General features: G+C 35.2%; 1 protein-coding gene and 1 pseudogene across 1 annotated transcript; both read right to left on the bottom strand.

The window, feature by feature from the left end:
- Nucleotides 1-11637: 11637 nt before the first annotated feature.
- LOC139855655 (DNA (cytosine-5)-methyltransferase 1A-like) lies at nucleotides 11638-12822 on the bottom strand (annotated as a pseudogene).
- Nucleotides 12823-12917: 95 nt separating this feature from the next.
- LOC139853232 (uncharacterized) lies at nucleotides 12918-16602 on the bottom strand. Its single transcript, XM_071842609.1, has 11 exons — nucleotides 16548-16602; nucleotides 16340-16450; nucleotides 15445-15553; nucleotides 15248-15362; nucleotides 14877-15095; nucleotides 14608-14707; nucleotides 14402-14512; nucleotides 14099-14195; nucleotides 13894-14011; nucleotides 13504-13740; nucleotides 12918-13342 (listed from the first exon to the last, which is right to left on the bottom strand). Exons 1-11 carry the CDS (start codon nucleotides 16557-16559, stop codon nucleotides 13057-13059), a joined length of 1515 nt encoding a protein of 504 aa, XP_071698710.1. The 5' UTR covers nucleotides 16560-16602; the 3' UTR covers nucleotides 12918-13056.
- Between the last annotated feature and the right edge of the window lie 755 nt (nucleotides 16603-17357).

Here is a 17357-nt window from a genome sequence, read left to right on the forward strand (position 1 = left end):
TACCTTACATACTGTTATACTTAAACTATAGCTCACCAACTGTTGTGTTGACATTTTTAAACATGTATTTCTCAGGTGCTTGAGGTTGCTTCCGCTGTGTACTAGTCGTGCTGTAGAACCCGCTGCTTAGAGTTGTCTACGCATGAACTACTTTACTTTGCATTCAAACATTCGTACTTTTGAACTATGACTTGTAACGACCATTGTGGTCACGTACACTTATTATTTGCTTCTACTTAGTGAAGCATGCTTTTGAAATGTAAAACATTTGATGTCGGTTATGACATCACCTTTTTATCGTGAATGCAACTTCTTTAATTACAGTATATAGTACTTAACCTTGTAATGATCCTGTTGTGGATGATTCGTACACGATGGTTTTATACGGGGCATCACATATTGCATTCACTAAGCGTTAGCTTACCCCTCTCGTTGTTTACTTTTTAGATGCATGTGCGGAGAAAGGGAAAGGGGTTGTTGGGCACTAGATTCCCCTTGTTGGATGTTTGTTGAAGCTTTTTGAAGTCGACCTAGTGTTTTGGGTAGTTTAGCCCCAAACCATGCTCGGGTGTTGTTTGGATTAAAACCATCACGTTAATGGGTCGAACTTGTAAACAATTGATTAAAGGCCATTGTGCCTCTTATTGTAAACATTAAACTTGTTATATGTTTAAATGGGTTGTATGAAATGGTTTACATCTTGCGATCATTCGAAAGGCACGTAAATGGTTTATTATATCAAAAAAAAATTAGTCGGGTTGCATACGGGTTGGGTTGTTTCAAGTGGTATCAGAGCATGGTCTAAGGGATTTAGGCGATTTGAGATAAGTGTCTAGACTTAGACTTTATTGTGTATGCGTTTTATGCGGGACTTGTAGGAGACGGGTAGGACCGGGCTTGGTTGGTGCCTAGGTTTAGGTGAACTAACCATGTGCTAATTATTTTGTGTTGTGTTTGTAATCATCAAGCGAGATAGACGTTGTACTAGTAAGTTAACGCGGCGTGCTCGCGTAACAATGACTAGCTACCATTGTTACGGGTTCAGATCGTGCCAAACGAGTGGTGTACGACGATTGTTGAGCAAGATGGGGCGTTGTGGTGCGAGTGAGTTTATATACGTTCGTGGTTTAATCGTTTTTGCATTCCTTAGAATGAAGATGGAAGATGAATATGGAACGGACGGGCCTACTCAAGAAGGGAAGGATGAAATAACGTTAAGGATTGAGGCCGAGTTCGAACGCTATATCGATTTTCGCCGACAAGGTTAAACAAGTTGTCCGAGAGTCGTTCGAGGGACTAGTAACCGAGATGGTCCGAGACTAAGTGACTAAGGTCATAAGGGAAGAGTTGGAAAAGAGGTTTCTTAAACCTCAAGGTAGTGGTGATGAAGAAGTACTTGCAAGGTTAGAGTCACATGGCGCTCCTGGTAAGAGGGCGAGGAGTACACCTGAAGGTGTAGGGAACGTGAAAAAGAGGAGTAAGGGAGGTTATATACCTACGTGCTATAATTGTGCAAAAAGGGGCCATTTGTCGCGTGATTTCCCAAATACACCTTCTAACAACAAGACATGTTTTAAGTGTCAAAAGGAGGGAAACCGGAAGGCGGAGTGTCCCTAGTTGTTTAATGATCAAGGTAAAAGTGTAGTGGAGAGCACGGGTAGTATGGTGAAGGGAGTGTCGGGATCCAGTGTCTCAAAATGTTACAATTGTGGGCAAAAGGGACATAAGTCTCCGAGTGTCCGTTGGGCAAGACTGTATGTTTTTACTGTCGGAGGGAAGGGCACCAGAAGTCAGAGTGTCCCGAATTGGTTGTTAAACAGACTTGCAAGTTGGGAGATTTCACGCCCACGTGTTATAATTGTCTACAACGAGGTCATTTGGCACTGGATTGTGCGGGTATACCTTTAAGCACGATCAAGTGCTTTATTTGCCAAAAGGAGGGACACCGAAAGTCGAAGTGTTCTGAATCGTTTGCCGATCGAGTTAAGAGGTTAGAGCGCGAGTATTCGATGGATAGTGAAGCACGGAAGTCCAACGATGCTGCTTCATGTACTTTCCTTTTCGATACAAAAATGCCTTATGATTATTTGTTGAGTGTCGATGGATTCTGGTATCTGTTAGAAGACTTAACTCTCGTTTCGAGATTTAACTAGTCTCGAGTGAACGTGTATGTAATTAGTACCCATAAGGGTTCGGAGTTAGTGAACTCGGTGACGATTTGATTTGTTAGTGAGTTGGATGACGGTACACCGGGGTAATGTTTGAGTCGTTGACTCGTGATAGTGTGACCTGGGTCGGGTGCATGGTGTTAATACATAGTGTTATTATGGGTTGCATTCCTAATGGAATTACCCTACGATTGACGGTCGGATTGACGGATGAAGGACGAAGAACTTAAGTTTCTGAGCATTCCTAGGCTGGAGTGAGGGGTTTGGTTTTACCAACCTACACAAATGGGCTTAAATGTTGGGTTGATAACGCGTATTCGTTATAGTGTCGGAAGTTGAAGAACCGTAAGGTTCATAGGTTGGACATGATTGAAGTCATTTTAGTCTTAAGACTGGTAGCATAGGACGAATGGAACAATGTGATTGACGTACGAGTCATGAGATACTATACTGGTAAATTTCATCTCCCTTTTACGAGATGGATGTGCAAGATTGTCAGGGATGCAGACACGGACTTGACGGTCGAACAAGTTAAGGACGGTGTTTGATGACAAGGATGCGGGTAACGCAATTGTTAAGTTAACATTGTTCATTCTTTTTCCCAGGGGGAAGCATGGATGTATTGTCGGTCGGACAATTTCGGGTGAAACAGGTCGAGTGAACCCACTGGTTGGAAAGTCTACCCTGCGGGTAGCGGCATCCTTGATATACGAGGTACGAGTTATGTTGGCGGTAGGTCGTTGCTTAATTGACGCTAATGGGCGACTGTGAGCGTCGGTGTTATGGTAAAAGGAGTTCACGAGAATTCGTGGGCTATGATCGATGTGTTGTGCCTTTACTATGTTGTTGAGTCTTTGGTTGTCTAGGCTTTTTACGTTGTGGCTTTTAGGTCGTTAAACTCGTTCGAGTGAGACCCGTAGGATTTGTCGATTGTGTTGAGCGTTATAGTGAAACCAATTAGGGCGTAACCAGAGTGTAGTTGTACGTTTGACGATATTAACGTGCTAGGAGGTATATACATGTTAATTGGTGGTTCGATTTCATTGGCTTGGATACGATGTGGCGAGTGTGGTACGCTCTTGACGGCCACTCTTTTCTTCTATGATTTTCGGGTGTATGCGTGGTATGCCATTCGAGAGGCATTTTCGTTAACCACAATTGCGGTTTGATGCGGTGCATGTAGCGAGTGTTCATAGAATTTATGTGAGAAGGTAACCGTGATGATGTTTATGATGAAGTTGGAAGAGTATAAGCCTTGGTGTTTCCAAGCATCTCCTTAGTGATGAGTTGAAAGGTTAATAGGCTAGTGGTGCGACCTAGATGAATTGAGACTAGCGGGTGTCGCTAGAAGGTTATAGGCACCGAGCCGTAAAGTTCTTAGAAATGGCGTGACTTTGAGTAAACAGAAGACGCGTGACACCGAGAGTAGACCCCGTAAGGGTCGAGCTCTTGAAACTCGGTGGTAGTAATGGAAGTTGCATAACACTACGTCGGGTGCCTCCTTATACCTGCTAGTGAAATGCTTCACTCCGATGGTGCGATTACTTTGCATTTGAGTACCGGTGAGGAACCCGAAGATACAACTGTGATTTACTGTGGTGTTTAGCGGGCGTTAGCGTTGACCGATTTGAAGGATCGAGGTTCGAATACCTTGTTATAGGTCCGTGAAGAATCGTTGAGTATGACCAGCGTCGAGACCGGTCATGTGGGTTGTGTAATGTCAGGATTTTGCGAAATGTTATCTCTTTGGCGGTGGGTATACGGGATTAGAATCCTAAGTGGGGGAGTAAGTACCGGAGATTTCGGAATAATCCCTATCTAGTAGACGTGATGGGTGAACGGGTGACGCTTAATTAGGAAAGGAAGACTTTGATGGTCTTCGGAGAAGTCCCAAGTTGGACTTTGGAATAATTTGTGAAGGATATTTTGCGACATGAGTTGGAATGGCGAAGTTCCCGAATGGCGGATACGAGAGATTTTTGGAAAGGGTCGGGACGATTCCCGAATACACCACGATTGAAAGGCACGACGACGATAAATGTTGTGAACAGTTACAGTTGTTTTGTTTCGTGGGTTGATTACCCGATATCGTTGAAAATAATGGAATGATAAGGCCATTGGAAGAATATTATGAAGTTTCCACGGTGTACTTCCGAGTGAGTGGTGGAAATTTTGGTTAAATGGAAGTATAAAGCACAGTTGTTGCAATATGATGCGTTAGTGTACGAAGTGAGAATTCGGATGCGTGATTTACTACATGTGTGACTACGTGTTGGAAGCGGAAATGTTCGAGGGAGAAGTGCTTAACTTCTAGTGTTGGTGCGGATCACGAGGACGTGATCCAAATTAAGTGGGGGAGAGTTGTAACACCCCGTTTTTCTTTGTACATGATCCTAAGGTACGCATTTAATCTCTAGAATGTATATACTTGTTTGTGTATGTGGCTAAGTGATTTAAAATTTAGATGTTGAGGCTTACTGGCATAATGTCGCGTCTAAAGTGATCTGCTCGCGTCTGAGGGCATCGCTAAACGCGATGTGTAAGGTTGAAACGCGACAGGTTGTAAACACCCCATTCTGTCCGTTTATCATGTTGTAAAAATGTTTGTCGCGTCCAGAGCGTCGCGTATCGCGATGGGGAGTCGCGGATCGCGACAATGTCACTGAATTGACATCTTTAACCCATTTTTATGGTATCTATTTGAGGTGTTTTGGTCTTTTTACATGGTGAACAGTTTTGGGAGTCTAAAAACTGATACAATCTTATCCTAATTCATTTAACACTCCTTCACCTTCACCAAATTGAATCCTAGAGAGAGAGATTGAGTTCTAGTGAGAGAGAGCTCACTTGGCGAAGAAGGAGACCAAATCTCACCCGAGTCCAAGTTTTAAAGTTGTTCCTTACGTCTCTAGCTACATTGTGATAGTATTGGTAAGTCGTAACTCCGTGTTTTGAGTTTTAATTGAGTTATGGCTAGGGTTTGTTCATTTAAGACTTGTAAGACCCATTTGGGGGTTAAATGGGTGAACTTGGATTAAATTGGTGTATGGAAACCCTAAGACTTTTAATCTAGGGTTTGGTCATAGGTTTGGTGTTTGTAAGTGTCAGTGGTGTTGTTAGATCACTAATACACTTGTGTAATGATGAAAGATTGTTAATGGGTTCAAGTTTGACCAATTTGTATGTCTAAGTGTTAAAATGGGTCAAATGGGTAATGGTTGATCTAATTGGGTGAGATGGGTATGAAATACCCTAAGTTTGTGTTAGTTGATGTTAGTAGACTTTAATCACTAGATTTTGGTGATTAATGATAGTCTTGGCCTTAAATGGGCGATTTTGGTGTAAATAGGCCATTTAATGCAATCGGGTCATTAAATGCTCAAGAGTTAAGTGTTGGTGGTTAGTTCCACTGGTTTGTATGTTGATTTGGGTACTTAATGTATTAGGTACTTCGCTTGAAGCTTACGGAAGTGTTTAATCACCACCGGCGTGATAAGGTGAGTGGAATAATTATACGTGTGTGTATATAATGTATTTATTTGTGTAGGATTGATATGTGTTGTCCATACCACCCATGAGTTAGTGATATATGTCGTTGTATACTAACAGTTTTTATGAACGGATATGTGTTGTCATTATCACCCACAAGTTAGTGATATATGTCGTTGTACACTAACGGTTGTTATGAACGGATATGTGTTGTAGTTCCGCCCAAGGGTTAGTGATATATGTCGTTGTACACTAACGGTTGTTATGAACACCGATGTGAAATTCGAGTACCATTCCTTTGTACGATTGGTTAACCATGGTTGCGTGTTGTAGTGTAGCATATTATATTGTTCGTGTTATATGTTATTGTTATGCTAGCTTGTGTTGTCGGAAGTTAGTTGCGTTATACTTGAGATTGGTATGCTAATTATATAGCTAGCATGCATGTGTTAAATGTGTAAGTGATTGCAAATAAGTAGATTATATATGTATATGTATAATTATTGCATTCACTAAGCGTTAGCTTACCCCTCTCGTTGTTTACTTTTTAGATGCATGTGCGGAGAAAGGGAAAGGGGTTGTTGGGCACTAGATTCCCCTTGTTGGATGTTTGTTGAAGCTTTTTGAAGTCGACCTAGTGTTTTGGGTAGTTTAGCCTCAAACTATGCTCGGGTGTTGTTTGGATTAAAACCATCACGTTAATGGGTCGAACTTGTAAACAATTGATTAAAGGCCATTGTGCCTCTTATTGTAAACATTAAACTTGTTGTATGTTTAAGTGGGTTGTATGAAATGGTTTACATCTTGCGATCATTCGAATGGCACGTAAATGGTTTATTATATCAAAAAAAAAAAAAAAAAAAATTAGTCGGGTTGCATAAGGGTTGGGTTGTTTCACATTTTCACATTTGCAGGTTTAGGTACTACTATTTAGGATGAGTGCGGGTGTTGAAGACATGTTTGACGTGCGAACTCTGATGTGGAATTTTGTAACTTCTATTTTGTAATAAGTAACACCGTTGTGTAAATTTAAATTGCATTACGTGGATTTATATAATGATGTATTTAATGATGGGATTTTAATATTAAGTTTTCTGCTGTGTTTTAACCAAAAAGAAATGGCCGGTGTTACAATTACACATATTACATGTTATTATTTATTTCTTCGAGCGTTTTTCCGTTAAAAAAATAACATTTATCACAAAGTGTCTTTTTTAAATGTTCACATTTTCATGTGATCTTAGGATGCGTTTGATAAAAGTGAATGATTTAGCACTATTGTTCAGAATTTGAATGATTCAAAGGTTCTGAATGAAAATGATGTTGAATGAAAATAATCTGTTTGATTATCATTTTGAAAGAATAACGTAAATGATATAAAATTATCTTATTAACCTTTGAAATGAATAAAAACTACAATATCGTTGCTTAATAAATGTTCTTGACATAATTTAAAGAACATATTACATAAAATTTAAGTGCTTAATGGTTAAGAGATAGTTCCACATTTGAATGGTTCTGCACTGAATGTTGAACCATTCAACATCATCTGTCATTCACAGGTCAGAAACAAACGCACTAAATGTTGAATAATTCAGCATTCAACGATGAACCATTCCATTAAGAGATAAATAAACGCATCCAGAATGTTTAAAAAATATTCAAAACAAATGAAAATATAAAAATAATAAATTTACTTTCCACTTTCTCAAAATAGTGTTTCCTTCTTGATAATGACCTTGTATATATAAATTAATCACTTTGCGCTTTCAAAATTTTATTGGTAAATTATTTCACCCTTAAAATGAAAATGAATGAATGCATTAGTTGTTTTATAATCCTAGGCAAGATATAAATAAATCACCCAAAGTACCACACACCCACGCACGTATCTAACGTTATATTTTCATTTTTCATCTTTATTATATGTAAAATGTAAATTTGTGATATAAAAATCAGTATCCAACCAAATAAAAAGGTGACACGTACGACGTACTATACGTATCTAATTGGATGTAAATTAGTGGATTTGTTAGAGTTTGGTTTCAAACTTTGGTGTTCACTTCCTTCTCAATAAGTGTGATTATATTGTGACGTAGGATATGTTTATCTAGTCTTAAATGCAAGATGGTATGTTTACTATCAATTATGAACCCACCCTAGTAATTTAGTGGTTCATCCATTTACACTTGTGTATTGGAAGGGTGTAGAAAGGTCTCAAGTTCGAGTTCCTCCTCGTGTGCGTGGAAAATGATCGCGAATGTGGTTAAGTCCTCTGTGAATGATGATGACAACTTGTCTTTAAAAAAAATTACTTATTCCGTATCAAAAAAAAATAAATAAATAAATAAAAAAAAAAACAAACATTGATCAAAGATTGCCTTATATGTTTACCATATCAATAACGTATTGAGTTTTCTTATTGCTTTTGATTTCAATTGGTTTATATTCTTAGATAGATATATAAGAGTTATAAGAGATTGCCTTATAGTGTATTTGTTCAGGAGTTTTAGTTTTGGAAGAAAGAAAAAGTATTGAAAAGAAATAAAAAAAAGTTTTGGTGTTTCTAGAGTTTTACAAGAATTAGTGGCGATTCTATGTTCTGCTAATTGTTTTTACCTACGTGACACACAATAAGTACATTTAGTTAACCCTTAATATTTTTTAGAATACCTGCTTTGCGAACTAATTAATCCTAGAACCACTACGCACTATGCGAGCAGCTCAGATTAAATAAATGAATATTAAATGCAAAATATTAGTACATAGTATTATTAAAAGAAAAACCTGATTGATTATATCAGATATGATTTAGAGTATGTTAGAAAAGCACGTATTAGCAAAAGTCTTAATAATCGGTTAGCTTTTTGTTACTTCAATTTGAACAGTCTACTATACAAAGCTCATTCAATTCCTACGAGTATTTAGTTATCTACCAACTGGTCTTGAATACTTCTGGGCAAAGTCCTCTTTGTTGACGTTGGCAATTTAAAAAGCTTAGTTCCTGTGTCACGCGTATCACGTATGATAATTATCATCGTAGTCTCAATATTTTAATTTCATAAAAAATAAAATAAATAAACAATACAAATATAATTATTACTGAACTCAATTAAATAAAATTTGGTTTTAGTGAATGACTTGAAGTGTAAGAGTGGAAGACAAAACTGTTTACAACTAATACATTAAGGTTACAATGACGATATATAAAATTAAAAATATATTATCTATTCTATATAGAATTTAACCACAACCAAACAAATATAATTCTATATATAAAAATTATATCACTCGCCTTAATATATTAGCCATTCATCATGCACAAGGAAGTTCACACCTGAAACTTGCCTTCACTATATTCTTTTTTAATCCATCTGTTTTCTTTTAAATAAAACTAGCGAAAAAGATTGGAGATACAAAGATGGCTAAAATGCAATTTTAAATTTCAATAATATAAGGGATTTAAGTTTTGCAAGTTGAAAATGCTCTTAATCCATGATTACATACTCGGCATTAAGCTAAAACCAACCTCAGTTCTATTTACACATTTGACTCATGCTTTGGGTAGCCATGGAACCTTGAATTACATGACTAGTTGACTGTCAATTTTCGTTTTCTTGCAGAACTCGAGCCAACTTCATGTTTCATCTTCATCAGCAGCATCTGCCTGATTGACTTTTTCTCCATCTCCAATCTTTAAAGTTCCATTTTTTCTCCATCTCCAATCGAAAGATGTATGGAAAAACATTATCCGGTGAAAGTAGCATGTTGCAAGATCAACTACTTCCTCACTTTATAGCAGTTGCAACATAAAAGTTTCAATAAGAACATTTACCACAAAAACTGAAACAAGCTTACGTAAATATCGAGCAATTCAACTAACATGCTAAAATACTAGCTACAACTAAAACCTACAGCCACTAGACTATATATCTAATCTAATATAGAACAAGAGTTACGTAAAGTATAAAAACGTACGTATATGTATAAGTATGGAAGTTTTACGAATCTGAGATGATGATGATGATGAGTATAAAAACGCATATGTATAAATTTTCCACGGCTTTCTTCAGCTCGTCTGTTTTGATCTAGGTGTGTGTGATTATGGTGTTTTGACTGTGTGTTCTAATCTCAAGGCTTAGTGATCATTCATAGGGTGTGGAGGTGGTATTTATATCAAGTACACCACCTCCTTACAAAGCAAAACTATTACATAAACTAACATCCTATTGGATTTTCAACAAGTTACACTGCCAACTGGATATCGTTGACCTCTTTAATGTGTTCATTTTTATTTTATTCTTTTGTACCAGATTCATGATCTCATCTGTAGTTTCAAAAACATTCTTGGACTAGAAGTGCAAGTATCATTTGAAGAGCTTGAAACAGAGCTTTGTAGTGTTGGCAAATCCTTAAAGTTGGTTCACAGTGTACTGCTTCCTGAGCTACTAAACTGGCTTAGTGGGCACAACATCTTCAATAAGTTGACTTGGCCCGAAGTGGTTCGCAGATACATAATGGCTTACTTGCTAACGAAAGGAAGGCTTTATTCTTTAGAGATTCGTTTCAAACGTAAAACGGATCTCTGCACTAACTACACGGTCATGGTGATTTTAACTGCAGCATAGTCACCATTGTTGCAGGTGTTAATAAAGATGCACGTGTTTTCCTGCTCCATGTGCCCTTGTGAAACAAATGCCCAATACAGGCAACCACAATTCATTGCATAAGGCGTCAGCTGAGGATCCTAAGAAACAAAAAAACTTACAGTTAAACAATTTACATGTATAATAATTGAATAACAAAATTAATGAACTAATTATGGTAGTGTCTTTTCTAAATGTTCATATTTTCGTGTGATCTTGATGCCTGAACAAAAAAAAAAAAAAAAAAAAAAAAAAAACGCTTCCCCCCGATTGGTTACTTCCCCATTGATCCTGCCCCAATTAATGTGTGCGGTTAATTTATCAAAATGTGGTGAAATTATCATGTTTTTTTATTTTATCTTTAGGCGAAAAAATAAAAACTATATAACAAATCTTTCTTTGAAAAAGAAGTTCAAAACGAGGATACAAAACAGCAACACGAACGACGAGACTCGATGGCAGACTGGTAGTAAACAAACCCCAATGAAAAAACAAAACGAGATGACGCTAATCAAACCTGAGTCTCGTCTTTCAACTGAAACAATCAAACACACAAAACAATTAAACACACGAAATAACCATTGAGACTAAAACGGACAAAACTTAAACAAACCACTGAATTATCCAACCACATATTTCCTATCTGATTCTTGATAACCGATTTACACACCATATCAATTTTATTATAGTTGACAGCCATAATATCAACTTTATCATGATCCTTTATTATTATGAAAAAAGTTACTCATATTTAATGATCAAGAACTCAATTTTTAAAGTATTATATATATATTATATTATATTATTATATTATATTATATTATATATAGTACTATAAGATACTTTATATGACTTTGTCATGAGGTAAAAAAAAGTAAAGTATTTTAACAACGCCACCAATATAACTTTCTCCTAGTGTATGTCTCTTAAACACTATTGAAAAACACCCGATAACTCTCCATTAATCTCTCCGATTACTCTTTTCTTAAGAACAGTGCGATCAAGTTTTTCAAAAAAATTTTAATTTATCAGTCAACGTCAGTTAATTGATCATATTGGATTGTTGGTCAAAGTCAAAATTAATTAACATTTTTGCAGGAATTTCAACTAATCATTGTTGAGCAAATGAACGATTATGTTTTATTTTTGGACAATCATGTTCAATTATAGTTATGTATATGGCTTTCTACCATATTTACATATATTTTCATAACTTATCATTTAAATGTTTAAATGTAGCGAGTTTTTCAACCTTGCTCCTAGGTTTGTGTAATTGTGTTGTGTTATAAAGTTTCCGTTGTTAAAAAAAACTAAAGATACAAAGATGTCTAGCTATAATGCAATTGATAAACTTCATAAATTTAGGGAATTTGAGTTTCACAACTGCTTTATAATCCATGATTACATACTCAGCATATGGCTTAAATCTACTTCAGTTCTTTACACAAATTTGACACATGCAAAACACAGATAAGGCTCAGTTGGCTAACTGTTTCTGTTTTGCTTCGATTGCTTCCTTGAGTTTCCTACCCAGTGCATATGCCAATGGAGGAGGCACTGCATTTCCAATCTGCTTGTGCTTATGCTGAATGTTGCCTGAAAACTTGTAGCCATCCGGGAAACCCTGCACACGCATAATTAAAAATAACTCAGAACCAGTTCAACCCATCTAGGTTCATTGGTTAGGTTTTGTAACAGTTGATATCCTTGCATTTTGCAACCCATCCTGCCCATTTTGATCCATACTAAAGTGACATGTTTGAACCATTGACGCACAAAATAACACATGATGCATAAATTACATACCTGAGATCGCGCACATTCACGAACGGTGAGAATGCGGTCCTGGTCAGGGTGGAAACACATGCCCACCTTGCCCATAGGTTGTGGATCAGTAATAGAAGTTGGAAAATTTCCCTCCCAGTCAAGCCTTCCAAACAGACCCTTCTACTGGTTATGCCTTTTGGCAGTGTTTGGTAAACACCATGGTATAAGATCCACCATTTGCCCTGTTGACAACTTAACCTGCAAGAAAAAAACAATTCATTCCATTCAACTTTGAAGAACAATGAAAACATCCTTCCTTATAATGATCGATCAATTTCATGATTTGTGTGTTTCAATTTCTAAATACCTTTTCTGCAGGGAGGTCTCGCCAGTCAGCACCGGATTTACTGTTTGGTTATAATTTTAAGATAAGTTTTAAATGAAACATAGTTTGCTTTATTTATAACAAGAAATGAGTTAATTGTATGAAATCAACTGAAAACTCGATTCTTCTAATTTGGGAACCCTAGAAAGGTGATACCCCTAATTGAGTGATGCTCAGGGTCGTCGCCCACAGCCTTGGCCAGCCCTGCATTTGTATTACTTAAATACGTTTGAAAATGCAGCGAGTACCATGGAAACTGGTGCGATTGATCCTGTCAAGGTTGTTTCATGGGGAGTGTTTGAGTTAGTACAGCTTGAAGAGTTCGACATTCGGTAGTAATAATGATTGATAATAATAATAATAATAATAATAATAATAATAATAATAATAATAATAATAATAATAATAATAATAATAATAATAATAATAATAATAATAATAATAATAATAATAATAATAATAATAATAATAATAAATAGTTAATAAAAAAAAACATATTTATATATTATGATCATTTCATTTTGCAAACAAGTTAACATAGAGTAGAGGTACATCAAAGCAGACATGGATCAAACAGCAGCCATCTTGCCGTTTTCATTATCTAGCTAGCTAGTGATAATGCTGCGAATGAGTTCTGAAGTTGCATGTGGTTATGCTTATCACGCTTCTTTCCCCGTGCTTTAACACGTTCATCAGGTGCAGCAGCTTGATTTTTAGCCTTTTCATTAACTTTGACTTTTTTATTCCTTAATATATCTGTTTTATGTTCGCCCCGTGCTTTAACACGTTCATCATGTGCAGCAACTTGATTTTTGGCCTTTTCATTATCATTGGCCTTTTTATTCCTTACTATTTCCCTTTCTTCCAGTGAGAATATATGTGGATGCCTGACAGTAGATGTTCACACAAAAGTAGTAATCAAAACACACGCCACGTGTATATGTATATCAAATATCATCACATATATATATATATATATATATATATATATATATATATATATATAGATGTATGTATATATATATATGTATGTATGTATGATTGAGACCTGGATATGATGTCAACAGGACTTGTAGTAGGCTCAGCTGTAAAATCTATCATGTGGTGGTTGTTACTGTTATCATATTTAAAAGCACGAAAAAATGCATCAAGCGCCGTCTTTGTACGTTGGTAGAATCCGTATTCATCCAACAAGTTGAAAACATCAATAGCCACACCGCTTTCTTTTGCATACTTTCCAAGATCCTCCACTTGTTCGATATCAAGATAATTCAAATCTGAATAACTGGCAGCAGCCAAAAAACAAACATATATATAACATATATACTAGTGTACTAGATAAAAGTAGTACGGTAGGGTGGTGAAAGATTTAACCATAATCATCATCATCATCATATATATATATATATATATATATATATATATATATAATACATACCCGCCTCCAGTAAACAAAAGTACCCTTTTCCGCTCAGTTAGTTCACAATAGGAAAACAGCTCAACAGCGAATTTGACCCCTTTTGAAAACTTCATGAGACCACCTAACCCAAATTCATCTGAGAAAAAAGGTGAAATTGATTAAAAAATGATCCTACACTGCAAAGATTATTTCATAAAAATATATATAAGAGTAGGAAGCTAACACTGAAGCTTATGCATGATTTTCAAAGAATCACTAGTAGGCATAAGGTAAGACAAAGAACCCAATGTCAGTATGCCTATGACATTATTCGGATTGGACTGTAAGAAAACAATTCCAACAATCGGTGAGATAATTAATTAATGGAAACATACAGAGTAAAAAAAGAAAGAAAAAAAAACAGCCTATAAATCCGTGTGTGTGTGTGTGTACTCCTTGTAACAACACAATAATAAATTGTTTTAACCTATAATATATATATACACACACACACACACACACACACACACACATATATATAAGATACCTTCAATTTGAGTTGACAATACAATCGAATACAATCAAGTTGAAGCTTATTTAAGTAATCATGCGAATTCAGCAAAGACATCGAATCGTCGATGCAGATCATCAAAGTCTCCTATAGTATCAACCAACCAAACCAAGTTTGTTTACATAAATCTATAGATAGATAGATACAATAAAAAAGGAAAGAAATATAGGAAAACACGATACCTTAGCCACCGTTGTTTTGAATAACGAGAAGATTTCACTCCTTGCTGTCATCCTTTTTCCCAATGAGAATGAGACGGCTTCTGGAAAGATATCTGGATCTCTGACAACAGATGTTCAAAAAAACTAGTAATCAGAAGAACACAGTGATTAACATCTTTGCATGGCTTGTAAATCATCTCTTCTGTTGTAATTCTTTAATCTAATAATAAAAATGTTTTTTGCCTTCAAAAAAAAAAACACAAGCAAGCAAAACATATATTAATTAAGACCTGGATATGATGTCATAAGGACTCGTAGAAGGCTCAACTACAAAGTGCATCAAGTTACTGTTGTTTTTATCGGAAGCAACATAAACAAATGAATGAAGCAGCTTCTGCGAATAATAGTACTCATCCTTTAACCAGAAGTGGACAACATCGACAGCTACACCGCTTTGTTTTACCAACTTGGCAAGAGCATCGATTTCTTGATCATCCAAAAATATACGACTGGCAGGCAAGAGAAAACACACACACACACAGATATATATATATATATATATATATATATATATATATATATATATATATATATATATATATATAGATAAAAGTAGTAGGGTGAAACATCTAAGCATAATCAAAAAAATATATATACATACCCTCCAACAAACAAAAGTATCCTTTTTTTCCGCTGCTTACTTTCTTTATCCAAATAATACAAAGCAGATTTGATCCCTTGTTCAAAGTCCAAGACACCACCTAACACATGATCATCTGAGCAACAAGGTGAAATTGATTAAATTTGATCCTACCCTGCAAAGATATAGTAACATAAGAACAAGAGTAGGAAGCTAACTCTGAAGGTTATGTAGGATTTGATCAAGATCCCAAGTAGGGCTAAGATGATTATCATCATATGTACCCATTCTCACTATGCCTATAGTATTCTTCCTCTTCCGATTAGACTGGTAAAAAAACAATTCCAACAATTGGTGAAAGAAGAAGAAATATAATAATAAAAAATTAAAAAAATAATAGAAACATACAAAGATAAGGAGTAGTTTTATGTATGAAGAAAACAGCAGCCTGTAACTTATATAATAATGGCTGACTAACCTGATAAACCCTTAAATCCCAATGAAATTATCTTTTATTTGGTTTTAACACAAGTTACTACTACTACTACTATTTCTTTGTCCAGGGTTTGAGATGGGGGAAGGGTAAGTGCTTCGCAACCGTTTGATTTTTTCCCTAAGAGTGGTTGCAAATGACCATTTTTAAGAATAACCATTCTTTTGATTAGTTCGTTTTTATATATATTACTATATACTTTAACAAAACTCAGTATTTTAACGACTCGATTAGAGTTTAGTTTTGAGTTTGTGTTTGTTAAATTTCTTAGTATAGGGTTCGAGTTTGAATGAGTGCGTGTTACAACATGTTTGTGGGCAATAAAAGTTCCAATTTTGTTTTATTTTATCAACGAGGATGGATTTAATTTATTTATCTTCAAATTTGTCAGTTGTCAGCTATACATAAACATTGTCGTCTATGTCAAATTCAAATTAACCAAATTTGTATATGCTATTAATAAAATTTAAATATAAATATACTAATGTAATTTTTATATACTTGATTTAAAGATTTCTAACTAGTATTATATATACTCCTCGTATCTATACAATAAATTGTTAACCTAAAAAATAATTATGAGATAAAATAATAATAATAATAATAAATACAAAAAATACCTTAAGCTTAGGTTCGCAATACAATCGAATACAATCAAGTTGAAGCTCATATATGTAACGATTGAAATACTTCATATACACCGAACTGTCGATGCAGATCATTATAGTCTCCTATAATAATATCAACCAACCAAACCAAGTTATAAATCTACAGATAGATAGATAGTATTAATATTAAAATAAAATAAAATATAAGAGAAAACAATACCGGAGGCGTCATTGTTTCGAATTTTGGGAATGAACTGAACGCACGGTCCAGAATATAAACCCTAGACGACGAGTAATTGGGAATGATATACCGCAACAAGTTCTAGTTTACCTCCTCATGAAAACTAAAGAGTTACAAAACAGCCACCTACACTTACTAAATTTTTAATATTTCTATAAAAACATTTTTTTGATTAGAAAATGAACTTTTAAAAGGCAAACAATCAATTTAGTTCCATCCCAGCGTCCTAATTTATTGAAGAAAGTCCCAATTGGGAATGATATGAAATTTAGAGATTTATTATTTATTTTTTTATGGGTAAATTGCCCAAATCAATCCGTGTGTTTATGGTTTTTTGCTCAAATCGTCCATGTGTTGATAAGACTGCATAAATCATCCTTAAATATTAAATAACGTCCCAAATTAGTCTCTGCCTTAACTTTTCATAACTCTCAGTTAGTCAAAAATACATTATTTGTCCCTGAAGTTTCTTAAAAGATTGCAACAAAAATCCTCTTCATCATCTTCAAGATGAAGCTTTAGTAAAAACTTAAACAAACACAAGCGTAGATTACTAATAACAAGTAAATTAATCACTACACTTTTAACCATTAATTAATTAATTCACTTCATGAAGTGATAAAAAGAACATTTTACTTGCTTCTGAATAAGGGTATAAACCGATTTCTGAAGGGTTAATTATTTTGAATTTTGATCACTGTGAAAAGTAAAACAGGGTAAAAATGTAAAATTCTAAATTAGAAATGACACACAGGCAAACCCAGCAACAAAGAAGATTAGTATTATCTA

Source organism: Rutidosis leptorrhynchoides, chromosome 6 (assembly GCF_046630445.1).
Source record: "Rutidosis leptorrhynchoides isolate AG116_Rl617_1_P2 chromosome 6, CSIRO_AGI_Rlap_v1, whole genome shotgun sequence".
Taxonomy (NCBI): domain Eukaryota; kingdom Viridiplantae; phylum Streptophyta; class Magnoliopsida; order Asterales; family Asteraceae; genus Rutidosis; species Rutidosis leptorrhynchoides.